At 47.1% G+C, this 26,587-nt stretch overlaps 2 protein-coding genes across 2 annotated transcripts in view; both read left to right on the top strand.

Annotated features, from left to right (window-relative positions):
• LOC127112147 (uncharacterized) overlaps window positions 1–21,396 on the top strand; it is a 105,529-nt gene extending 84,133 nt beyond the window's left edge. The window contains exons 23-30 of the mRNA XM_051046270.1: window positions 199–451; window positions 808–937; window positions 5,177–5,368; window positions 10,310–10,472; window positions 11,130–11,261; window positions 16,916–17,054; window positions 18,362–18,502; window positions 21,331–21,396. Coding sequence (XP_050902227.1) covers window positions 199–451; window positions 808–937; window positions 5,177–5,368; window positions 10,310–10,472; window positions 11,130–11,261; window positions 16,916–17,054; window positions 18,362–18,502; window positions 21,331–21,396 — 1,216 coding nt within the window. The remainder of the gene's footprint in view (window positions 1–198; window positions 452–807; window positions 938–5,176; window positions 5,369–10,309; window positions 10,473–11,129; window positions 11,262–16,915; window positions 17,055–18,361; window positions 18,503–21,330) is intronic.
• A 25-nt stretch (window positions 21,397–21,421) lies between these two features.
• LOC127112148 (uncharacterized) overlaps window positions 21,422–26,587 on the top strand; it is a 66,464-nt gene continuing 61,298 nt past the window's right edge. The window contains exons 1-5 of the mRNA XM_051046271.1: window positions 21,422–21,589; window positions 21,706–21,835; window positions 23,557–23,805; window positions 24,447–24,577; window positions 25,061–25,190. Of these exons, the coding sequence (XP_050902228.1) occupies window positions 21,422–21,589; window positions 21,706–21,835; window positions 23,557–23,805; window positions 24,447–24,577; window positions 25,061–25,190 (808 nt within the window). The remainder of the gene's footprint in view (window positions 21,590–21,705; window positions 21,836–23,556; window positions 23,806–24,446; window positions 24,578–25,060; window positions 25,191–26,587) is intronic.

The raw sequence follows: 26,587 nt of genomic DNA, 5'->3' as shown, positions 1-26,587 counted from the left end.
TCCAAAACTCTCCATTCTTTTGAGTGGACCATCTCGCTTGGCGGATGAAATGCTAGGGTTGGGAGGCACTCTCGGCGGTGTTCCTCTTGCGGCTCTCGAAGGTGTTTCTCTTGTGGCTCTCGACGACGTTCCTCTTGCTGCTCTCGAAGGTGTTTCTCTTGTGGCTCCCGATGGCGTTCCTCTTGCTGCTCCTGTCAGTGTTTCTCTTGCGTCTCCCGACGACGTTACTCCTCCTCCCAACGGCTTTCCTCTTGTGGCTCCCGTCGGTGTTCCTCCTCCTCCGGACGACATTCGTCCTCCTCCTCCCGACGGCAGTCCTCTTACGGCTCCCGACGGGGTTCCTCCTCCTCCTCCTCCCAATGAGCTTCCTCTAGTGGCTTCCAATGATCTTCATCTCAGGAATGTCTATACCTTTTCCATTTGCTATTTCAGTGCTGTGAATTTCTTTGTGGTTATATTCATTTGGTTGATTTTGATGTTGAACCTATGGAAATCTAAACCTCTTTGACTTTCAAGAACCCTAATGGCTCAACGTAAACAACGCGCCGCACCATTTGTGTTTACTCCGCAACTCGAACTCAATCTGAAACGTGGCGTTTATCGCCATAACAGCCATAGCAAGAAATGGACAAGAATCATCGCTGACGAGGATTTCCGATTTCCACCGGATACCAAAACAGAGGTGCTACGGGTAATGATTTTTTATCTCCATAACTTTATTTCTTTTATTAGAGTTTAATTTTTGCTTTTACTTAGATCATTTTTGTCACTGTTTTGTGTTTTTATTTTCCATTTTGATATGTATAGCAAAAATGGCGTCGGATGCGCAAGGATGATCCAAAACTCTCCATTCTTTTGAGTGGACCATCTCGCTTGGCGGATGAAATGCTAGGGTTGGGAGGCAATCCCGACGGTGTTCCTCTTGCGGCTCTCGAAGGTGTTTCTCTTGTGGCTCCCGACGGCGTTCCTCTTGCTACTCTCGAAGGTGTTTCTCTTGTGGCTCCCGACGGTGTTCCTCTTGCTCCTCCTGTCAGTGTTTCTCTTGCGGCTCCCGACGGCGTTACTCCTCCTCCCAACGGCTTTCCTCTTGTGGCTCCCGTCGGTGTTCCTCCTCCTCCCGACGACATTCGTTTTCCTCCTCCCGATGGCAGTCCTCTTACGGCTCCCGACGGGGTTCCTCCTCCTCCTCCTCCTCCCAATGATCTTCCTCTTGTGGCTTCCGATGATCTTCATTTCAGGTATGTCTATACCTTTTCCATTTTGCTATTTCAGTGCTGTGAATTTCTTTTTGGTTATATTCATTTGTTTGATTTTGATGTTGAACCTATGGAAATCTAAACCTCTTTGACTTTCAAGAACCCTTATGGCTCAACGTCAACAACGCGCCGCACCATTTGTGTTTACTCCGCAACTCGAACTCGATCTGAAACGTGGCGTTTATCGCCATAACAGCCATAGCAAGGAATGGACAAGAATCATCGCTGACGAGGATTTCCGATTTCCACCGGATACCAAAACAGAGGTGCTACGGGTAATGATTTTTTCTCGCCATAACTTTATTTCTTTTATTAGAGTTTAATTTTTGCTTTTACTGAGATCAGTTTGGTCACTGTTTTGTGTTTTTATTTTCCATTTTGATATGTATAACAAAAATGGCGTCGGATGCGCAAGGATGATCCAAAACTCTCCATTCTTTTTAGTGGACCATCTCGCTTGGCGGATGAAATGCTAGGGTTGGGAGGCACTCCCGGCGGTGTTCCTCTTGCGGCTCTCGAAGGTGTTTCTCTTGTGGCTCTCGACGACGTTCCTCTTGCTGCTCTCGAAGGTGTTTCTCTTGTGGCTCCCGATGGCGTTCCTCTTGCTGCTCCTGTCAGTGTTTCTCTTGCGTCTCCCGACGACGTTACTCCTCCTCCCAACGGCTTTCCTCTTGTGGCTCCCGTCGGTGTTCCTCCTCCTCCGGACGACATTCGTCCTCCTCCTCCCGACGGCAGTCCTCTTACGGCTCCCGACGGGGTTCCTCCTCCTCCTCCTCCCAATGATCTTCCTCTTGTGGCTTCCGATGATCTTCATCTCAGGTATGTCTATACCTTTTCCATTTGCTATTTCAGTGCTGTGAATTTCTTTGTGGTTATATTCATTTGTTTGATTTTGATGTTGAACCTATGGAAATCTAAACCTCTTTGACTTTCAAGAACCCTAATGGCTCAACGTAAACAACGCGCCGCACCATTTGTGTTTACTCCGCAACTCGAACTCGATCTGAAACGTGGCGTTTATCGCCATAACAGCCATAGCAAGAAATGGACAAGAATCATCGCTGACGAGGATTTCCGATTTCCACCGGATACCAAAACAGAGGTGCTACGGGTAATGATTTTTTATCGCCATAACTTTATTTCTTTTATTAGAGTTTAATTTTTGCTTTTACTGAGATCAGTTTTGTCACTGTTTTGTGTTTTTATTTTCCATTTTGATATGTATAGCAAAAATGGCGTCGGATGCGCAAGGATGATCCAAAACTCTCCATTCTTTTGAGTGGACCATCTCGCTTGGCGGATGAAATGCTAGGGTTGGGAGGCACTCCCGGCGGTGTTCCTCTTGCGGCTCTCGAAGGTGTTTCTCTTGTGGCTCCCGACGGCGTTCCTCTTGCTGCTCTCGAAGGTGTTTCTCTTGTGGCTCCCGACGGTGTTCCTCTTGCTGCTCCTGTCAGTGTTTCTCTTGCGGCTCCCGACGGCGTTACTCCTCCTCCCAACGGCTTTCCTCTTGTGGCTCCCGTCGGTGTTCCTCCTCCTCCCGACGACATTCGTCCTCCTCCTCCCGACGGCAGTCCTCTTACGGCTCCCGACGGGGTTCCTCCTCCTCCTCCTCCTCCCAATGATCTTCCTCTTGTGGCTTCCGATGATCTTCATCTCAGGTATGTCTATACCTTTTCCATTTTGCTATTTCAGTGCTGTGAATTTCTTTGTGGTTATATTCATTTGTTTGATTTTGATGTTGAACCTATGGAAATCTAAACCTCTTTGACTTTCAAGAACCCTAATGGCTCAACGTCAACAACGCGCCGCACCATTTGTGTTTACTCCGCAACTCGAACTCGATCTGAAACGTGGCGTTTATCGCCATAACAGCCATAGCAAGAAATGGACAAGAATCATCGCTGACGAGGATTTCCGATTTCCACCGGATACCAAAACAGAGGTGCTACGGGTAATGATTTTTTATCGCCATAACTTTATTTCTTTTATTAGAGTTTAATTTTTGCTTTTACTGAGATCAGTTTTGTCACTGTTTTGTGTTTTTATTTTCCATTTTGATATGTATAGCAAAAATGGCGTCGGATGCGCAAGGATGATCCAAAACTCTCCATTCTTTTGAGTGGACCATCTCGCTTGGCGGATGAAATGCTAGGGTTGGGAGGCACTCCCGGCGGTGTTCCTCTTGCGGCTCTCGAAGGTGTTTCTCTTGTGGCTCCCGACGGCGTTCCTCTTGCTGCTCTGGAAGGTGTTTCTCTTATGGCTCCCGACGGCGTTCCTCTTGCTGCTCCTGTCAGTGTTTCTCTTGCGGCTCCCTACGACGTTACTCCTCCTCCCAACGGCTTTCCTCTTGTGGCCCCCGTCGGTGTTCCTCCTCCTCCCGACGACATTCGTCCTCCTCCTCCCGACGGCAGTCCTCTTACGGCTCCCGACGGGGTTCCTCCTCCTCCTCCTCCCAATGATCTTCCTCTTGTGGCTTCCGATGATCTTCATCTCAGGTATGTCTATACCTTTTCCATTTGCTATTTCAGTGCTGTGAATTTCTTTGTGGTTATATTCATTTGTTTGATTTTGATGTTGAACCTATGGAAATCTAAACCTCTTTGACTTTCAAGAACCCTAATGGCTCAACGTCAACAACGCGCCGCACCATTTGTGTTTACTCCGCAACTCGAACTCGATCTGAAACGTGGCGTTTATCGCCATAACAGCCATAGCAAGAAATGGACAAGAATCATCGCTGACGAGGATTTCCGATTTCCACCGGATACCAAAACAGAGGTGCTACGGGTAATGATTTTTTATCGCCATAACTTTATTTCTTTTATTAGAGTTTAATTTTTGCTTTTACTGAGATCAGTTTTGTCACTGTTTTGTGTTTTTATTTTCCATTTTGATATGTATAGCAAAAATGGCGTCGGATGCGCAAGGATGATCCAAAACTCTCCATTCTTTTGAGTGGACCATCTCGCTTGGCGGATGAAATGCTAGGGTTGGGAGGCACTCCCGACGGTGTTCCTCTTGCGGCTCTCGAAGGTGTTTCTCTTGTGGCTCCCGACGGCGTTCCTCTTGCTGCTCTCGAAGGTGTTTCTCTTGTGGCTCCCGACGGCGTTCCTCTTGCTGCTCCTGTCAGTGTTTCTCTTGCGGCTCCCGACGGCGTTACTCCTCCTCCCAACGGCTTTCCTCTTGTGGCTCCCGTCGGTGTTCCTCCTCCTCCCGACGACATTCGTCCTCCTCCTCCCGACGGCAGTCCTCTTACGGCTCCCGACGGGTTCCTCCTCCTCCTCCTCCTCCCAATGATCTTCCTCTTGTGGCTTCCGATGATCTTCATCTCAGGTATGTCTATACCTTTTCCATTTTGCTATTTCAGTGCTGTGAATTTCTTTGTGGTTATATTCATTTGTTTGATTTTGATGTTGAACCTATGGAAATCTAAACCTCTTTGACTTTCAAGAACCCTAATGGCTCAACGTCAACAACGCGCCGCACCATTTGTGTTTACTCCGCAACTCGAACTCGATCTGAAACGTGGCGTTTATCGCCATAACAGCCATAGCAAGAAATGGACAAGAATCATCGCTGACGAGGATTTCCGATTTCCACCGGATACCAAAACAGAGGTGCTACGGGTAATGATTTTTTATCGCCATAACTTTATTTCTTTTATTAGAGTTTAATTTTTGCTTTTACTGAGATCAGTTTGGTCACTGTTTTGTGTTTTTATTTTCCATTTTGATATGTATAACAAAAATGGCGTCGGATGCGCAAGGATGATCCAAAACTCTCCATTCTTTTTAGTGGACCATCTCGCTTGGCGGATGAAATGCTAGGGTTGGGAGGCACTCCCGGCGGTGTTCCTCTTGCGGCTCTCGAAGGTGTTTCTCTTGTGGCTCCCGACGGCGTTCCTCTTGCTGCTCTCGAAGGTGTTTCTCTTGTGGCTCCCGATGACGTTCCTTTTGCTGCTCTAGAAGGTGTTTCTCTTGTGGCTCCCGACGGCGTTCCTCTTGCTGCTCATGTCAGTGTTTCTCTTACGGCTCCCGACGGTGTTACTCCTCCTCCCAACGACTTTCTTCTTGTGGCTCCCGTCGGTGTTCCTCCTCCTCCCGACGACATTCGTCATCCTCCTCCTGACGAGAGTCCTCTTACGGCTCCCGACGGGGTTCCTCCTCCTCCTCCTCCCAATGATCTTCCTCTTGTGGCTTCCAGTGATCTTCATCTCAGGTATTCCTACACCTTTTCCATTTTGCTATTTCAGTGCTGTGAATTTCTTTGTTGTTATATTCATTTGTTTGATTTTGATGTTGAACCTATAGAAATCTAAACCTCTTTGACTTTCAAGAACCCTAATGGCTCAACGTCAACAACGCGCCGCACCATTTGTGTTTACTCCGCAACTCGAACTCGATCTGAAACGTGGCGTTTATCGCCATAACAGCCATAGCAAGAAATGGACAAGAATCATCGCTGACGAGGATTTCCGATTTCCACCGGATACCAAAACAGAGGTGCTACGGGTAATGATTTTTTATCGCCATAACTTTATTTCTTTTATTAGAGTTTAATTTTTGCTTTTACTGAGATCAGTTTTGTCACTGTTTTGTGTTTTTATTTTCCATTTTGATATGTATAGCAAAAATGGCGTCGGATGCGCAAGGATGATCCAAAACTCTCCATTCTTTTGAGTGGACCATCTCGCTTGGCGGATGAAATGCTAGGGTTGGGAGGCACTCCCGGCGGTGTTCCTCTTGCGGCTCTCGAAGGTGTTTCTCTTGTGGCTCCCGACGGCGTTCCTCTTGCTGCTCTCGAAGGTGTTTCTCTTGTGGCTCCCGACGGCGTTCCTCTTGCTGCTCCTGTCAGTGTTTCTCTTGCGGCTCCCGACGGCGTTACTCCTCCTCCCAACGGCTTTCCTCTTGTGGCTCCCGTCGGTGTTCCTCCTCCTCCCGACGACATTCGTCCTCCTCCTCCCGACGGCAGTCCTCTTACGGCTCCCGACGGGGTTCCTCCTCCTCCTCCTCCCAATGATCTTCCTCTTGTGGCTTCCGATGATCTTCATCTCAGGTATGTCTATACCTTTTCCATTTTGCTATTTCAGTGCTGTGAATTTCTTTGTGGTTATATTCATTTGTTTGATTTTGATGTTGAACCTATGGAAATCTAAACCTCTTTGACTTTCAAGAACCCTAATGGCTCAACGTCAACAACGCGCCGCACCATTTGTGTTTACTCCGCAACTCGAACTCGATCTGAAACGTGGCGTTTATCGCCATAACAGCCATAGCAAGAAATGGACAAGAATCATCGCTGACGAGGATTTCCGATTTCCACCGGATACCAAAACAGAGGTGCTACGGGTAATGATTTTTTATCGCCATAACTTTATTTCTTTTATTAGAGTTTAATTTTTGCTTTTACTGAGATCAGTTTTGTCACTGTTTTGTGTTTTTATTTTCCATTTTGATATGTATAGCAAAAATGGCGTCGGATGCGCAAGGATGATCCAAAACTCTCCATTCTTTTGAGTGGACCATCTCGCTTGGCGGATGAAATGCTAGGGTTGGGAGGCACTCCCGGCGGTGTTCCTCTTGCGGCTCTCGAAGGTGTTTCTCTTGTGGCTCCCGACGGCGTTCCTCTTGCTGCTCTCGAAGGTGTTTCTCTTGTGGCTCCCGACGGCGTTCCTCTTGCTGCTCCTGTCAGTGTTTCTCTTGCGGCTCCCGACGGCGTTACTCCTCCTCCCAACGGCTTTCCTCTTGTGGCTCCCGTCGGTGTTCCTCCTCCTCCCGACGACATTCGTCCTCCTCCTCCCGACGGCAGTCCTCTTACGGCTCCCGACGGGGTTCCTCCTCCTCCTCCTCCCAATGATCTTCCTCTTGTGGCTTCCGATGATCTTCATCTCAGGTATGTCTATACCTTTTCCATTTTGCTATTTCAGTGCTGTGAATTTCTTTGTGGTTATATTCATTTGTTTGATTTTGATGTTGAACCTATGGAAATCTAAACCTCTTTGACTTTCAAGAACCCTAATGGCTCAACGTCAACAACGCGCCGCACCATTTGTGTTTACTCCGCAACTCGAACTCGATCTGAAACGTGGCGTTTATCGCCATAACAGCCATAGCAAGAAATGGACAAGAATCATCGCTGACGAGGATTTCCGATTTCCACCGGATACCAAAACAGAGGTGCTACGGGTAATGATTTTTTATCGCCATAACTTTATTTCTTTTATTAGAGTTTAATTTTTGCTTTTACTGAGATCAGTTTTGTCACTGTTTTGTGTTTTTATTTTCCATTTTGATATGTATAGCAAAAATGGCGTCGGATGCGCAAGGATGATCCAAAACTCTCCATTCTTTTGAGTGGACCATCTCGCTTGGCGGATGAAATGCTAGGGTTGGGAGGCACTCCCGGCGGTGTTCCTCTTGCGGCTCTCGAAGGTGTTTCTCTTGTGGCTCCCGACGGCGTTCCTCTTGCTGCTCTCGAAGGTGTTTCTCTTGTGGCTCCCGACGGCGTTCCTCTTGCTGCTCCTGTCAGTGTTTCTCTTGCGGCTCCCGACGGCGTTACTCCTCCTCCCAACGGCTTTCCTCTTGTGGCTCCCGTCGGTGTTCCTCCTCCTCCCGACGACATTCGTCCTCCTCCTCCCGACGGCAGTCCTCTTACGGCTCCCGACGGGGTTCCTCCTCCTCCTCCTCCCAATGATCTTCCTCTTGTGGCTTCCGATGATCTTCATCTCAGGTATGTCTATACCTTTTCCATTTTGCTATTTCAGTGCTGTGAATTTCTTTGTGGTTATATTCATTTGTTTGATTTTGATGTTGAACCTATGGAAATCTAAACCTCTTTGACTTTCAAGAACCCTAATGGCTCAACGTCAACAACGCGCCGCACCATTTGTGTTTACTCCGCAACTCGAACTCGATCTGAAACGTGGCGTTTATCGCCATAACAGCCATAGCAAGAAATGGACAAGAATCATCGCTGACGAGGATTTCCGATTTCCACCGGATACCAAAACAGAGGTGCTACGGGTAATGATTTTTTATCGCCATAACTTTATTTCTTTTATTAGAGTTTAATTTTTGCTTTTACTGAGATCAGTTTTGTCACTAGTTTGTATTTTTATTTACCATTTTGATATGGATAGCAAAAATGGCGTCGGATGCGCAAGGATGATCCAAAACTCTCCATTCTTTTGAGTGGACCATCTCGCTTGGCGGATGAAATGCTAGGGTTGGGAGGCACTCCCGGCGGTGTTCCTCTTGCGGCTCTCGAAGGTGTTTCTCTTGTGGCTCCCGACGGCGTTCCTCTTGCTGCTCTCGAAGGTGTTTCTCTTGTGGCTCCCGACGGCGTTCCTCTTGCTGCTCCTGTCAGTGTTTCTCTTGCGGCTCCCGACGGCGTTACTCCTCCTCCCAACGGCTTTCCTCTTGTGGCTCCCGTCGGTGTTCCTCCTCCTCCCGACGACATTCGTCCTCCTCCTCCCGACGGCAGTCCTCTTACGGCTCCCGACGGGGTTCCTCCTCCTCCTCCTCCCAATGATCTTCCTCTTGTGGCTTCCGATGATCTTCATCTCAGGTATGTCTATACCTTTTCCATTTTGCTATTTCAGTGCTGTGAATTTCTTTGTGGTTATATTCATTTGTTTGATTTTGATGTTGAACCTATGGAAATCTAAACCTCTTTGACTTTCAAGAACCCTAATGGCTCAACGTCAACAACGCGCCGCACCATTTGTGTTTACTCCGCAACTCGAACTCGATCTGAAACGTGGCGTTTATCGCCATAACAGCCATAGCAAGAAATGGACAAGAATCATCGCTGACGAGGATTTCCGATTTCCACCGGATACCAAAACAGAGGTGCTACGGGTAATGATTTTTTATCGCCATAACTTTATTTCTTTTATTAGAGTTTAATTTTTGCTTTTACTGAGATCAGTTTTGTCACTGTTTTGTGTTTTTATTTTCCATTTTGATATGTATAGCAAAAATGGCGTCGGATGCGCAAGGATGATCCAAAACTCTCCATTCTTTTGAGTGGACCATCTCGCTTGGCGGATGAAATGCTAGGGTTGGGAGGCACTCCCGGCGGTGTTCCTCTTGCGGCTCTCGAAGGTGTTTCTCTTGTGGCTCCCGACGGCGTTCCTCTTGCTGCTCTCGAAGGTGTTTCTCTTGTGGCTCCCGACGGCGTTCCTCTTGCTGCTCCTGTCAGTGTTTCTCTTGCGGCTCCCGACGGCGTTACTCCTCCTCCCAACGGCTTTCCTCTTGTGGCTCCCGTCGGTGTTCCTCCTCCTCCCGACGACATTCGTCCTCCTCCTCCCGACGGCAGTCCTCTTACGGCTCCCGACGGGGTTCCTCCTCCTCCTCCTCCCAATGATCTTCCTCTTGTGGCTTCCGATGATCTTCATCTCAGGTATGTCTATACCTTTTCCATTTTGCTATTTCAGTGCTGTGAATTTCTTTGTGGTTATATTCATTTGTTTGATTTTGATGTTGAACCTATGGAAATCTAAACCTCTTTGACTTTCAAGAACCCTAATGGCTCAACGTCAACAACGCGCCGCACCATTTGTGTTTACTCCGCAACTCGAACTCGATCTGAAACGTGGCGTTTATCGCCATAACAGCCATAGCAAGAAATGGACAAGAATCATCGCTGACGAGGATTTCCGATTTCCACCGGATACCAAAACAGAGGTGCTACGGGTAATGATTTTTTATCGCCATAACTTTATTTCTTTTATTAGAGTTTAATTTTTGCTTTTACTGAGATCAGTTTTGTCACTGTTTTGTGTTTTTATTTTCCATTTTGATATGTATAGCAAAAATGGCGTCGGATGCGCAAGGATGATCAAAAACTCTCCATTCTTTTGAGTGGACCATCTCGCTTGGCGGATGAAATGCTAGGGTTGGGAGGCACTCCCGGCGGTGTTCCTCTTGCGGCTCTCGAAGGTGTTTCTCTTGTGGCTCCAGACGGCGTTCCTCTTGCTGCTCTCGAAGGTGTTTCTCTTGTGGCTCCCGACGGCGTTCATCTTGCTGCTCGTGTCAGTGTTTCTCTTGCAGCTCCTGACGGCGTTACTCCTCCTCCCAACGGCTTTCCTCTTGTGGCTCCCGTCGGTGTTCCTCCTCCTCCCGACGACATTCGTCCTCCTCCTCCCGACGGGGTTCCTCCACCTCCTTCTCCGAATGATCTTCCTCTTGTGGCTTCCGATGATCTTCATCTCAGGTATGTCTATACCTTTTCCATTTTGCTATTTCAGTGCTGTGAATTTCTTTGTGGTTATATTCATTTGTTTGATTTTGATGTTGAACCTATGGAAAGCTAAACCTCTTTGACTTTCAAGAACCCTAATGGCTCAACGTCAACAACACGCCGCACCGTTTGTGTTTACTCCGCAACTCGAACTCGATCTGAAACGTGGCGTTTATCGCCATAACAGCCATAGCAAGAAATGGACAAGAATCATCGTTGACAAGGATTTCCGATTTCCACCGGATACCAAAACAGAGGTGCTACGGGTAATTATTTTTTATCGCCATAACTTTATTTCTTTTATTAGAGTTTAATTTTTGCTTTTACTGAGATCAGTTTTTTCACTATTTTGTGTTTTTATTTTCCATTTTGATATGTATAGCAAAAATGGCATCGGATGCGCAAGGATGATCCAAAACTCTCCATTCTTTAGAGTGGACCATCTTGCTTGGAGGATGAAATGCTAGGGTTGGGAGGCACTCCCGGCGGTGTTCCTCTTGCGGCTCTCGAAGGTGTTTCTCTTGTGGCTCCCGACCGCGTTCCTCTTGCTGCTCTTGTCAGTGTTTCTGTTACGGCTCCCGACCGTGTTACTCCTCCTCCCAATGGCTTTCCTCTTGTGGCTCCCGTCAGTGCTCCTCCTCCTCCCGACGACATTCGTCCTCCTCCTCCCGACGGCAGTCCTCTTACGGCTCCTGACGGGGTTCCTCCACCGCCTCCTCCCAATGATCTTCCTCTTGTGGCTTCCGATGATCTTCATCTTAGGTATGTCTATACCTTTTCCATTTTGCTATTTCAGTGCTGTGAATTTCTTTGTGGTTATATTCATTTGTTTGATTTTGATGTTGAACCTATGGAAATCTAAACCTCTTTGACTTTCAAGAACCCTAATGGCTCAACGTCAACAACGCGCCGCACCATTTGTGTTTACTCCGCAACTCGAACTCGATCTGAAACGTGGCGTTTATCGCCATAACAGCCATAGCAAGAAATGGACAAGAATCATCGCTGACGAGGATTTCCGATTTCCACCGGATACCAAAACAGAGGTGCTACGGGTAATGATTTTTTATCGCCATAACTTTATTTCTTTTATTAGAGTTTAATTTTTGCTTTTACTGAGATCAGTTTTGTCACTGTTTTGTGTTTTTATTTTCCATTTTGATATGTATAGCAAAAATGGCGTCGGATGCGCAAGGATGATCCAAAACTCTCCATTCTTTTGAGTGGACCATCTCGCTTGGCGGATGAAATGCTAGGGTTGGGAGGCACTCCCGGCGGTGTTCCTCTTGCGGCTCTCGAAGGTGTTTCTCTTGTGGCTCCCGACGGCGTTCCTCTTGCTGCTCTCGAAGGTGTTTCTCTTGTGGCTCCCGACGGCGTTCCTCTTGCTGCTCCTGTCAGTGTTTCTCTTGCGGCTCCCGACGGCGTTACTCCTCCTCCCAACGGCTTTCCTCTTGTGGCTCCCGTCGGTGTTCCTCCTCCTCCCGACGACATTCGTCCTCCTCCTCCCGACGGCAGTCCTCTTACGGCTCCCGACGGGGTTCCTCCTCCTCCTCCTCCCAATGATCTTCCTCTTGTGGCTTCCGATGATCTTCATCTCAGGTATGTCTATACCTTTTCCATTTTGCTATTTCAGTGCTGTGAATTTCTTTGTGGTTATATTCATTTGTTTGATTTTGATGTTGAACCTATGGAAATCTAAACCTCTTTGACTTTCAAGAACCCTAATGGCTCAACGTCAACAACGCGCCGCACCATTTGTGTTTACTCCGCAACTCGAACTCGATCTGAAACGTGGCGTTTATCGCCATAACAGCCATAGCAAGAAATGGACAAGAATCATCGCTGACGAGGATTTCCGATTTCCACCGGATACCAAAACAGAGGTGCTACGGGTAATGATTTTTTATCGCCATAACTTTATTTCTTTTATTAGAGTTTAATTTTTGCTTTTACTGAGATCAGTTTTGTCACTGTTTTGTGTTTTTATTTTCCATTTTGATATGTATAGCAAAAATGGCGTCGGATGCGCAAGGATGATCCAAAACTCTCCATTCTTTTGAGTGGACCATCTCGCTTGGCGGATGAAATGCTAGGGTTGGGAGGCACTCCCGGCGGTGTTCCTCTTGCGGCTCTCGAAGGTGTTTCTCTTGTGGCTCCCGACGGCGTTCCTCTTGCTGCTCTCGAAGGTGTTTCTCTTGTGGCTCCCGACGGCGTTCCTCTTGCTGCTCCTGTCAGTGTTTCTCTTGCGGCTCCCGACGGTGTTACTCCTCCTCCCAGGCTTTCCTCTTGTGGCTCCCGTCGGTGTTCCTCCTCCTCCCGACGACATTCGTCCTCCTCCTCCCGACGGCAGTCCTCTTACGGCTCCCGACGGGGTTCCTCCTCCTCCTCCTCCCAATGATCTTCCTCTTGTGGCTTCCGATGATCTTCATCTCAGGTATGTCTATACCTTTTCCATTTTGCTATTTCAGTGTTGTGAATTTCTTTGTGGTTATATTCATTTGTTTGATTTTGATGTTGAACCTATGGAAATCTAAACCTCTTTGACTTTCAAGAACCCTAATGGCTCAACGTCAACAACGCGCCGCACCATTTGTGTTTACTCCGCAACTCGAACTCGATCTGAAACGTGGCGTTTATCGCCATAACAGCCATAGCAAGAAATGGACAAGAATCATCGCTGACGAGGATTTCCGATTTCCACCGGATACCAAAACAGAGGTGCTACGGGTAATGATTTTTTATCGCCATAACTTTATTTCTTTTATTAGAGTTTAATTTTTATTTTACTGAGATCAGTTTTGTCATTGTTTTGTGTTTTTATTTTCCATTTTGATATGTATAGCAAAAATGGCGTCGGATGCGCAAGGATGATCCAAAACTCTCCATTCTTTTGAGTGGACCATCTCGCTTGGCGGATGAAATGCTAGGGTTGGGAGGCACTCCCGGCGGTGTTCCTCTTGCGGCTCTCGAAGGTGTTTCTCTTGTGGCTCCCGACGGCGTTCCTCTTGCTGCTCTCGAAGGTGTTTCTCTTGTGGCTCCCGACGGCGTTCCTCTTGCTGCTCCTGTCAGTGTTTCTCTTGCGGCTCCCGACGGCGTTACTCCTCCTCCCAACGGCTTTCCTCTTGTGGCTCCCGTCGGTGTTCCTCCTCCTCCCGACGACATTCGTCCTCCTCCTCCCGACGGCAGTCCTCTTACGGCTCCCGACGGGGTTCCTCCTCCTCCTCCTCCCAATGATCTTCCTCTTGTGGCTTCCGATGATCTTCATCTCAGGTATGTCTATACCTTTTCCATTTTGCTATTTCAGTGCTGTGAATTTCTTTGTGGTTATATTCATTTGTTTGATTTTGATGTTGAACCTATGGAAATCTAAACCTCTTTGACTTTCAAGAACCCTAATGGCTCAACGTCAACAACGCGCCGCACCATTTGTGTTTACTCCGCAACTCGAACTCGATCTGAAACGTGGCGTTTATCGCCATAACAGCCATAGCAAGAAATGGACAAGAATCATCGCTGACGAGGATTTCCGATTTCCACCGGATACCAAAACAGAGGTGCTACGGGTAATGATTTTTTATCGCCATAACTTTATTTCTTTTATTAGAGTTTAATTTTTGCTTTTACTGAGATCAGTTTTGTCACTGTTTTGTGTTTTTATTTTCCATTTTGATATGTATAGCAAAAATGGCGTCGGATGCGCAAGGATGATCCAAAACTCTCCATTCTTTTGAGTGGACCATCTCGCTTGGCGGATGAAATGCTAGGGTTGGGAGGCACTCCCGCGGTGTTCCTCTTGCGGCTCTCGAAGGTGTTTCTCTTGTGGCTCCCGACGGCGTTCCTCTTGCTGCTCTCGAAGGTGTTTCTCTTGTGGCTCCCGACGGCGTTCCTCTTGCTGCTCCTGTCAGTGTTTCTCTTGCGGCTCCCGACGGCGTTACTCCTCCTCCCAACGGCTTTCCTCTTGTGGCTCCCGTCGGTGTTCCTCCTCCTCCCGACGACATTCGTCCTCCTCCTCCCGACGGCAGTCCTCTTACGGCTCCCGACGGGGTTCCTCCTCCTCCTCCTCCCAATGATCTTCCTCTTGTGGCTTCCGATGATCTTCATCTCAGGTATGTCTATACCTTTTCCATTTTTCTATTTCAGTGCTGTGAATTTCTTTGTGGTTATATTCATTTGTTTGATTTTGATGTTGAACCTATGGAAATCTAAACCTCTTTGACTTTCAAGAACCCTAATGGCTCAACGTCAACAACGCGCCGCACCATTTGTGTTTACTCCGCAACTCGAACTCGATCTGAAACGTGGCGTTTATCGCCATAACAGCCATAGCAAGAAATGGACAAGAATCATCGCTGACGAGGATTTCCGATTTCCACCGGATACCAAAACAGAGGTGCTACGGGTAATGATTTTTTATCGCCATAACTTTATTTCTTTTATTAGAGTTTAATTTTTGCTTTTACTGAGATCAGTTTTGTCACTGTTTTGTGTTTTTATTTTCCATTTTGATATGTATAGCAAAAATGGCGTCGGATGCGCAAGGATGATCCAAAACTCTCCATTCTTTTGAGTGGACCATCTCGCTTGGCGGATGAAATGCTAGGGTTGGGAGGCACTCCCGGCGGTGTTCCTCTTGCGGCTCTCGAAGGTGTTTCTCTTGTGGCTCCCGACGGCGTTCCTCTTGCTGCTCTCGAAGGTGTTTCTCTTGTGGCTCCCGACGGCGTTCCTCTTGCTGCTCCTGTCAGTGTTTCTCTTGCGGCTCCCGACGGCGTTACTCCTCCTCCCAACGGCTTTCCTCTTGTGGCTCCCGTCGGTGTTCCTCCTCCTCCCGACGACATTCGTCCTCCTCCTCCCGACGGCAGTCCTCTTACGGCTCCCGACGGGGTTCCTCCTCCTCCTCCTCCCAATGATCTTCCTCTTGTGGCTTCCGATGATCTTCATCTCAGGTATGTCTATACCTTTTCCATTTTGCTATTTCAGTGCTGTGAATTTCTTTGTGGTTATATTCATTTGTTTGATTTTGATGTTGAACCTATGGAAATCTAAACCTCTTTGACTTTCAAGAACCCTAATGGCTCAACGTCAACAACGCGCCGCACCATTTGTGTTTACTCCGCAACTCGAACTCGATCTGAAACGTGGCGTTTATCGCCATAACAGCCATAGCAAGAAATGGACAAGAATCATCGCTGACGAGGATTTCCGATTTCCACCGGATACCAAAACAGAGGTGCTACGGGTAATGATTTTTTATCGCCATAACTTTATTTCTTTTATTAGAGTTTAATTTTTGCTTTTACTGAGATCAGTTTTGTCACTGTTTTGTGTTTTTATTTTCCATTTTGATATGTATAGCAAAAATGGCGTCGGATGCGCAAGGATGATCCAAAACTCTCCATTCTTTTGAGTGGACCATCTCGCTTGGCGGATGAAATGCTAGGGTTGGGAGGCACTCCCGGCGGTGTTCCTCTTGCGGCTCTCGAAGGTGTTTCTCTTGTGGCTCCCGACGGCGTTCCTCTTGCTGCTCTCGAAGGTGTTTCTCTTGTGGCTCCCGACGGCGTTCCTCTTGCTGCTCCTGTCAGTGTTTCTCTTGCGGCTCCCGACGGCGTTACTCCTCCTCCCAACGGCTTTCCTCTTGTGGCTCCCGTCGGTGTTCCTCCTCCTCCCGACGACATTCGTCCTCCTCCTCCCGACGGCAGTCCTCTTACGGCTCCCGACGGGGTTCCTCCTCCTCCTCCTCCCAATGATCTTCCTCTTGTGGCTTCCGATGATCTTCATCTCAGGTATGTCTATACCTTTTCCATTTTTCTATTTCAGTGCTGTGAATTTCTTTGTGGTTATATTCATTTGTTTGATTTTGATGTTGAACCTATGGAAATCTAAACCTCTTTGACTTTCAAGAACCCTAATGGCTCAACGTCAACAACGCGCCGCACCGTTTGTGTTTACTCCGCAACTCGAACTCGATCTGAAACGTGGCGTTTATCGCCATAACAGCCATAGCAAGAAATGGACAAGAATCATCGCTGACGAGGATTTCCAATTTCCACCGGATACCAAAACAGAGGTCCTACGGGTAATGATTTTTTATCGCCATAACTTTATTTCTTTTATTAGAGTTTAATTTTTGCTTTTACTGAGATCAGTTTTGTCACTGTTTTGTGTTTTTATTTTCCATTTTGATATGTATAGAAAAAATGGCGTCGGATGCGCAAGGATGATCTAAAACTCTCCATTCTTTTAAGTGGACCATCTCGCTTGGCGGATGAATTGCTAGGGTTGGGAGGCACTCCCGGCGGTGTTCCTCTTGCGGCTCTCGAAGGTGTTTCTCTTGTGGCTCCCGACAGCGTTCCTCTTGCTGCTCTCGAAGGTGTTTCTCTTGTGGCTCCCGACGGCGTTCCTCTTGCTGCTCCTGTCAGTGTTTCTCCTGCGGCTCCCGACGGTGTTACTTCTCCTCCCACAGGCTTTCCTCTTGTGGCTCCCGTCGGTGTTCCTCCTCCTCCCGACGACATTCATCCTCCTCCTCCCGACGGCAGTCCTCTTACGGTTCCCGACGGGGTTCCTCCTCCTCCTCCTCCCAATGATATTCCTCTTGTGGCTTCCGATGATCTTCATCTCAGGTATGTCTATACCTTTTCCATTTTGCTATTTCAGTGTTGTGAATTTCTTTGTGGTTATATTCATTTGTTTGATTTTGATGTTGAACCTATGGAAATCTAAACCTCTTTGACTTTCAAGAACCCTAATGGCTCAACGTCAACAACGCGCCGCACCATTTGTGTTTACTCCGCAACTCGAACTCGATCTGAAACGTGGCGTTTATCGCCATAACAGCCATAGCAAGAAATGGACAAGAATCATCGCTGACGAGGATTTCCGATTTCCACCGGATACCAAAACAGAGGTGCTACGGGTAATGATTTTTTATCGCCATAACTTTATTTCTTTTATTAGAGTTTAATTTTTGCTTTTACTGAGATCAGTTTTGTCACTGTTTTGTGTTTTTATTTTCCATTTTGATATGTATAGCAAAAATGGCGTCGGATGCGCAAGGATGATCCAAAACTCTCCATTCTTTTGAGTGGACCATCTCGCTTGGCGGATGAAATGCTAGGGTTGGGAGGCACTCCCGGCGGTGTTCCTCTTGCGGCTCTCGAAGGTGTTTCTCTTGTGGCTCCCGACGGCGTTCCTCTTGCTGCTCTCGAAGGTGTTTCTCTTGTGGCTCCCGACGGCGTCCCTCTTGCTGCTCGTGTTAGTGTTTCTCTTGCGGCTCCCGACGGTGTTACTCCTCCTCCCAACGGCTTTCCTCTTGTGGCTCCCATCGGTGTTCCTCCTCCTCCCGACGACATTCGCCTCCTCCTCCCGACGGCTGTCCTCTTACGGCTTCCGACGGGGTTCCTCCTCCTCCACCTCCCAATGATCTTCCTCTTGTGGCTTCCGATGATCTTCATCTCAGGTATGTCTATACCTTTTCCATTTTGCTATTTCAGTGCTGTGAATTTCTTTGTGGTTATATTCATTTGTTTGATTTTGATGTTGAACCTATGGAAATCTAAACCTCTTTGACTTTCAAGAACCCTAATGGCTCAACGTCAACAACGCGCCGCACCATTTGTGTTTACTCCGCAACTCGAACTCGATCTGAAACGTGGCGTTTATCGCCATAACAGCCATAGCAAGAAATGGACAAGAATCATCGCTGACGAGGATTTCCGATTTCCACCGGATACCAAAACAGAGGTGCTACGGGTAATGATTTTTTATCGCCATAACTTTATTTCTTTTATTAGAGTTTAATTTTTGCTTTTACTGAGATCAGTTTTGTCACTGTTTTTTGTTTTTATTTTCCATTTTGATATGTATAGCAAAAATGGCGTCGGATGCGCAAGGATGATCCAAAACTCTCCATTCTTTTGAGTGGACCATCTCGCTTGGCGGATGAATTGCTAGAGTTGGGAGGCACTCCCGGCGGTGTTCCTCTTGCGGCTCTCAAAGGTGTTTCTCTTGTGGCTCCAGACGGCGTTCCTCTTGCTGCTCTCGAAGGTGTTTCTCTTGTGGCTCCCGACGGCGTTCCTCTTGCTGCTCTTGTCAGTGTTTCTCTTGCAGCTCCCGAGATGTTACTCCTCCTCCCAACGGCTTTTCTCTTGTGGCTCCCGTCGGTGTTCCTCCTCCTCCCGACGATATTCGTCCTCCTCCTCCCGAAGACAGTCCTCTTACGGCTCCCGCCGGGGTTCCTCCTCCTCCTCCTCCCAATGATCTTCCTCTTTTGGCTTCCGATGATCTTCATCTCAGGTATGTCTATACCTTTTCCATTTTTCTATTTCAGTGTTGTGAATTTCTTTGTGGTTATACTCATTTGTTTGATTTTGATGTTGAACCTATGGAAATCTAAACCTCATTGACTTTCAAGAACCCTAATGGCTCAACTTCAACAATGCGCCGCACCATTTGTGTTTACTCCGCAACTCGAACTCGATCTGAAAATGGCGTTTATCGTCATAACAGCAATAGCAAAAAATGGACAAGAATCATCACTGACGAGGATTTCCGATTTCCACCGGATACCAAAACAGAGGTACTACGGGTAATGATTTTTTATCGCCATAACTTTATTTCCTTTATTAGAGTTTAATTTTTGCTTTTACTGAGATCAGTTTTGTCACTGTTTTGTGTTTTTATTTTCCATTTTGATATGTATAGCAAAAATGGCGTCGGATGCGCAAGGATGATCCAAAACTCTCCATTCTTTTGAGTGGACCATCTCGCTTGGCGGATGAAATGCTAGGGTTGGGAGGCACTCCCAGCGGTGTTCCTCTTGCGGCTCTCGAAGGTGTTTCTCTTGTGGCTCCCGACGGCGTTCCTCTTGCTGCTCTCGAAGGTGTTTCTCTTGTGGCTCCCGACGGCGTTCCTCTTGCTGCTCCTGTCAGTGTTTCTCTTGCGGCTCCCGACGACGTTACTCCTTCTCCCAACGGCTTTCCTCTTGTGGCTCCCATCGGTGTTCCTCCTCCTCCCGACGACATTCGCCTCCTCCTCCCGACGGCTGTCCTCTTACGGCTTCCGACGGGGTTCCTCCTCCTCCTCCTCCCAATGATCTTCCTCTTGTGGCTTCAGAAGATCTTCATCTCTGGTATGTCTATACCTTTTCCATTTTGCTATTTCAGTGCTGTGAATTTCTTTGTGGTTATATTCATTTGTTTGATTTTGATGTTGAACCTATGGAAATCTAAACCTCTTTGACTTTCAAGAACCCTAATGGCTCAACGTCAACAATGCGCCGCACCATTTGTGTTTACTCCGCAACTCGAACTCGATCTGAAACGTGGCGTTTATCGCCATAACAACCATAGCAAGAAATGGACAAGAATCATCGCTGACGAGGATTTCCGATTTCCACCGGATACCAAAACAGAGGTGCTACGGGTAATGATTTTTTATCGCCATAACTTTATTTCTTTTATTAGAGTTTAATTTTTGCTTTTACTGAGATCAGTTTTGTCACTGTTTTGTGTTTTTATTTTCCATTTTGATATGTATAGAAAAAATGGCGTCGGATGCGCAAGGATGATCCAAAACTCTCCATTCTTTTGAGTGGACCATCTCGCTTGGCGGATGAAATGCTAGAGTTGGGAGGCACTCCCGGCGGTGTTCCTCTTGCGGCTCTCAAAGGTGTTTCTCTTGTGGCTCCAGACGGCGTTCCTCTTGCTGCTCTCGAAGGTGTTTCTCTTGTGGCTCCCGACGGCGTTCCTCTTGCTGCTCTTGTCAGTGTTTCTCTTGCAGCTCCCGACGGCGTTATTCCTCCTCCCAACGGCTTTTCTCTTGTGGCTCCCGTCGGTGTTCCTCCTCCTCCCGACGATATTCGTCCTCCTCCTCCCGACGACAGTCCTCTTACGGCTCCCGCCGGGGTTCCTCCTCCTCCTCCTCCCAATGATCTTCCTCTTTTGGCTTCCGATGATCTTCATCTCAGGTATGTCTATACCTTTTCCATTTTGCTATTTCAGTGTTGTGAATTTCTTTGTGGTTATACTCATTTGTTTGATTTTGATGTTGAACCTATGGAAATCTAAACCTCATTGACTTTCAAGAACCCTAATGGCTCAACTTCAACAATGCGCCGCACCATTTGTGTTTACTCCGTAACTCGAACTCGATCTGAAACATGGCGTTTATCGTCATAACAACAATAGCAAAAAATGGACAAGAATCATCACTGACGAGGATTTCCGATTTCCACCGGATACCAAAACAGAGGTACTACGGGTAATGATTTTTTATCGCCATAAGTTTATTTCTTTTATTAGAGTTTAATTTTTGATTTTACTGAGATCAGTTTTGTCACTGTTTTGTGTTTTTATTTTCCATTTTGATATGTATAGCAAAAATGGCGTCGGATGCGCAAGGATGATCTAAAACTCTCCATTCTTTTGAGTGGACCATCTCGCTTGGCGGATGAAATGCTAGGGTTGGGAGGCACTCCCGGCGGTGTTCCTCTTGCGGCTCTCGAAGGTGTTTCTCTTGTGGCTCCTGACGGCGTTCCTCTTGCTGCTCTCGAAGGTGTTTCTCTTGTGGCTCCCGACGGCGTTCCTCTTGCTGCTCCTGTCAGCGTTTCTCTTGCGGCTCCCGACGACGTTACTCCTTCTCCCAACGGCTTTCCTCTTGTGGCTCCCATCGGTGTTCCTCCTCCTCCCGACGACATTCGCCTCCTCCTCCCGACGGCTGTCCTCTTACGGCTTCCGACGGGGTTCCTCCTCCTCCTCCTCCCAATGATCTTCCTCTTGTGGCTTCAGAAGATCTTCATCTCTGGTATGTGTATACCTTTTCCATTTTGCTATTTCAGTGCTGTGAATTTCTTAGTGGTTATATTCATTTGTTTGATTTTGATGTTGAACCTATGGAAATCTAAACCTCTTTGACTTTCAAGAACCCTAATGGCTCAACGACAACAATGCGCCGCACCATTTGTGTTTACTCCGCAACTCGAACTCGATCTGAAACGTGGCGTTTATCGCCATAACAACCATAGCAAGAAATGGACAAGAATCATCGCTGACGAGGATTTCCGATATCCACCGGATACCAAAACAGAGGTGCTACGGGTAATGATTTTTTATCGCCATAACTTTATTTCTTTTATTAGAGTTTAATTTTTGCTTTTACTGAGATCCGTTTTGTCACTGTTTTGTGTTTTTATTTTCCATTTTGATATGTATAGCAAAAATGGCGTCGGATGCGCAAGGATGATCCAAAACTCTCCATTCTTTTGAGTGGACCATCTCGCTTGGCGGATAAAATGCTAGGGTTAGGAGGCACTCCCGGCGGTGTTCCTCTTGCGGCTCTGGAAGGTGTTTCTCTTGTGGCTCCCGACGGCGTTCCTCTTGCTGCTCTCAAAGGTGTTTCTCTTGTGACTCCCGACGGCATTCCTCTTGCTGCTCCTGTCTGTGTTTCTCTTGCGGCTCCCGACGGCGTTACTCCTTCTCCCAACGGCTTTCCTCTTGTGGCTCCCGTCGGTGTTCCTCCTCCTCCCGATGACATTCGCCTCTTCCTCCCGACGTCAGTCCTCTTACGGCTTCCGACGGTGTTCCTCCTCCTCCTCCTCCCAATGATCTTCCTCTTGTGGCTTCCGAAGATCTTCATCTCAGGTATGTCTACACCTTTTCCATTTTTCTATTTCAGTGTTGTGAATTTCTTTGTGGTTATATTCATTTGTTTGATTTTGATGTTGAACCTATGGAAATCTAAACCTCTTTGACTTTCAAGAATCCTAATGGCTCAACGTCAACAACGCGCCACACCATTTGTGTTTACTCCGCAACTCGAACTGGATTTGAAACGTGGCGTTTATCGCCATAACAGCCATAGCAAGAAATGGACAAGAATCATCGCTGACGAGGATTTCCGATTTCCACCGGATACCAAAACAGAGGTGTTACGGGTAATGATTTTTTATCGCCATAACTTTATTTCTTTTATTAGAGTTTAATTTTTGCTTTTACGGAGATCAGTTTTGTCACTATTTTGTGTTTTTATTTTCCATTTTGATATGTATAGCAAAAATGGCGTCGGATGCCCAAGGATGATCCAAAACTCTCCATACTTTTGAGTGGACCATCTCGCTTTGCGGATGAAATGCTAGGGTTGGGAGGCACTCCCGGCGGTGTTCCTCTTGCGGCTCTCGAAGGTGTTTCTCTTGTGGCTCCCGACGGCGTTCCTCTTGCTGCTCTTGGAGGTGTTACTCTTGTGGCTCCCGACGGAGTTCCTCTTGCTGCTCCTGTAAGTGTTTCTCTTGCAGCTCCCGACAGCGTTACTCCTCCTCCCAACAGCTTTCTTCTTGTGGCTCACATCGTTGTTCCTCCTCCTCCCGACGACATTCGTCCTCCTCCTCCCGACGGCAGTCCTCTTACGGCTCCCGACGGGGTTCCTCCTCCTCCTCCTCCCAATGATCTTCCTCTTGTGGCTTCCGATGATCTTCATCTTAGGTATATCTATACCTTTTCCATTTTGCTATTTCAGTGTTGTGAATTTCTTTGTGGTTATATTCATTTGTTTGATTTTGATGTTGAACCTATGGAAATCTAAACCTCTTTGACTTTCAAGAACCCTAACGGCTCAACGTCAACAACGCGCCACACCATTTGTGTTTACTCCGCAACTCGAACTCGATCTGAAACGTGGCGTTTATCGCCATAACAGCCATAGAAAGAAATGGACAAGAATCATCGCTGACGAGGATTTCCGATTTCCACCGGATACCAAAACAGAGGTGCTACGGGTAATGATTTTTTATCGCCATAACTTTATTTCTTTTATTAGAGTTTAATTTTTGCTTTTATTGAGATCTGTTTTGTCACTGTTTTGTGTTTTTATTTTCCATTTTGATATGTATAGCAAAAATGGCGTCGGATGCGCAAGGATGACCCAAAACTCTCCATTCTTTTGAGTGGACCATCTCGCTTGGCGGATGAAATGTTAGGGTTGGGAGGCACTCCCGGCGGTGTTCCTCTTGCGGATCTCGAAGGTGTTTCTCTTGTTGCTCCCGACGGCGTTCCTCTTTCTGCTCTTGAAGGTGTTACTCTTGTGGCTCCCGACGGCGTTCCTCTTGCTACTCCTGTCAGTGTTTCTCTTGCAGCTCCCGACGGCGTTACTCCTCCTCCCAACGACTTTCCTCTTGTGGCTCCCGTCCGTGTTCCTCCTCCTCCCAACGACATTCGCCTCCTCCTCCCGACGACAATCCTCTTACGGCTTCCGACGGGGTTCCTTCTCCTCCTCTTCCCAATGATCTTCCTCTTGTGGCTTCCGATGATCTTCATCTCAGGTATGTCTATACCTTTTCCATTTTGCTATTTCAGAGCTGTGAATTTCTTTGTGGTTATATTCATTTGTTTGATTTTGATGTTGAACCTTTGGAAATCTAAACCTCTTTGACTTTCAAGAACCCTAATGGCTCAACGTTAACAACGCACCGCACCATTTGTGTTTACTCCGCAACTTGAACTCGATCTGAAACGTGGCGTTTATCGCCATAACAGCCATAGCAAGAAATGGACAAGAATCGTCGCTGACGAGGATTTCTGATTTCCACCGGATACAAAAACAGAGGTGCTACGGGTAATGATTTTTTATCGCCATAACTTTATTTCTTTTATTAGAGTTTAATTCTTGCTTTTACTGAGATCAGTTTTGCAACTATTTTGTGTTTTTATTTTCCATTTTGATATGTATAGCAAAAATCGCGTCGGATGCGCAAGGATGATCCAAAACTCTCCATTCTTTTGAGTGGACCATCTCGCTTGGCGGATGAAATGCTAGGGTTGGGAGGCACTCCCGGCGGCTCTCGAAGGTGTTTCTCTTGTGGCTCCCGACGGCGTCCTCTTGCGGCTCTCGAAGGTGTTTCTCTTGTGGCTCCCGACGGCGTTCCTCTTGCTGCTCCTGTCAGTGTTTCTCTTGCGGCTCCAGACGGTGTTACTCCTCCTCCCAACGGCTTTCCTCTTGTGGCTCCCGTCGGTGTTCCTCCTCATCCCGACGACATTCGTCCTCCTCCTCCCGACGACATTCGTCCTCCTCCTCCCGACGACAGTCCTCTTACGGTTTCCGACGGGGTTCCTCCTCCTCCTCCTCCCAATGATCTTCCTCTTGTGGCTTCCGATGATCTTCATCTCAGGTATGTCTATACCTTTTCCATTTTGCTATTTCAGAGCTGTGAATTTCTTTGTGGTTAGATTCATTTGTTTGATTTTGATGTTGAACCTATGGAAATCTAAACCTCTTTGACTTTCAAGAATCCTAATGGCTCAACGTCAACAACGCGCCACACCATTTGTGTTTACTCCGCAACTCGAACTGGATTTGAAACGTGGCGTTTATCGCCATAACAGCCATAGCAAGAAATGGACAAGAATCATCGCTGACGAGGATTTCCGATTTCCACCGGATACCAAAACAGAGGTGTTACGGGTAATGATTTTTTATCGCCATAACTTTATTTCTTTTATTAGAGTTTAATTTTTGCTTTTACTGAGATCCGTTTTGTCACTGTTTTGTGTTTTTATTTTCCATTTTGATATGTATAGCAAAAATGGCGTCGGATGCGCAAGGATGATCCAAAACTCTCCATTCTTTTGAGTGGACCATCTCGCTTGGCGGATAAAATGCTAGGGTTAGGAGGCACTCCCGGCGGTGTTCCTCTTGCGGCTCTGGAAGGTGTTTCTCTTGTGGCTCCAGACGGCGTTCCTCTTGCTGCTCTCGAAGGTGTTTCTCTTGTGACTCCCGACGGCATTCCTCTTGCTGCTCCTGTCTGTGTTTCTCTTGCGGCTCCCGACGGCGTTACTCCTTCTCCCAACGGCTTTCCTCTTGTGGCTCCCGTCGGTGTTCCTCCTCCTCCCGATGACATTCGCCTCTTCCTCCCGACGTCAGTCCTCTTACGGCTTCCGACGGTGTTCCTCCTCCTCCTCCTCCCAATGATCTTCCTCTTGTGGCTTCCGAAGATCTTCATCTCAGGTATGTCTACACCTTTTCCATTTTGCTATTTCAGTGTTGTGAATTTCTTTGTGGTTATATTCATTTGTTTGATTTTGATGTTGAACCTATGGAAATCTAAACCTCTTTGACTTTCAAGAATCCTAATGGCTCAACGTCAACAACGCGCCACACCATTTGTGTTTACTCCGCAACTCGAACTGGATTTGAAACGTGGCGTTTATCGCCATAACAGCCATAGCAAGAAATGGACAAGAATCATCGCTGACGAGGATTTCCGATTTCCACCGGATACCAAAACAGAGGTGTTACGGGTAATGATTTTTTATCGCCATAACTTTATTTCTTTTATTAGAGTTTAATTTTTGCTTTTACGGAGATCAGTTTTGTCACTGTTTTGTGTTTTTATTTTCCATTTTGATATGTATAGCAAAAATGGCGTCGGATGCCCAAGGATGATCCAAAACTCTCCATACTTTTGAGTGGACCATCTCGCTTGGCGGATGAAAGGCTAGGGTTGGGAGGCACTCCCGGCGGTGTTCCTCTTGCGGCTCTCGAAGGTGTTTCTCTTGTGGCTCCCGACGGCGTTCCTCTTGCTGCTCTTGGAGGTGTTACTCTTGTGGCTCCCGACGGAGTTCCTCTTGCTGCTCCTGTAAGTGTTTCTCTTGCAGCTCCCGACAGCGTTACTCCTCCTCCCAACAGCTTTCTTCTTGTGGCTCACATCGTTGTTCCTCCTCCTCCCGACGACATTCGTCCTCCTCCTCCCGACGACAGTCCTCTTACGGCTCCCGACGGGGTTCCTCCTCCTCCTCCTCCCAATGATCTTCCTCTTGTGGCTTCCGATGATCTTCATCTTAGGTATGTCTATACCTTATCCATTTTGCTATTTCAGTGTTGTGAATTTCTTTGTGGTTATATTCATTTGTTTGATTTTGATGTTGAACCTATGGAAATCTAAACCTCTTTGACTTTCAAGAACCCTAACGGCTCAACGTCAACAACGCGCCACACCATTTGTGTTTACTCCGCAACTCGAACTCGATCTGAAACGTGGCGTTTATCGCCATAACAGCCATAGAAAGAAATGGACAAGAATCATCGCTGACGAGGATTTCCGATTT

Source organism: Lathyrus oleraceus, unplaced genomic scaffold (genome assembly GCF_024323335.1).
Source record: "Lathyrus oleraceus cultivar Zhongwan6 unplaced genomic scaffold, CAAS_Psat_ZW6_1.0 chrUn0046, whole genome shotgun sequence".
Classification (NCBI taxonomy): Eukaryota; Viridiplantae; Streptophyta; class Magnoliopsida; order Fabales; family Fabaceae; genus Lathyrus; species Lathyrus oleraceus.
Note: the sequence above shows the minus strand (reverse complement) of the source record. Positions and strands in the feature narration are given on the sequence as shown.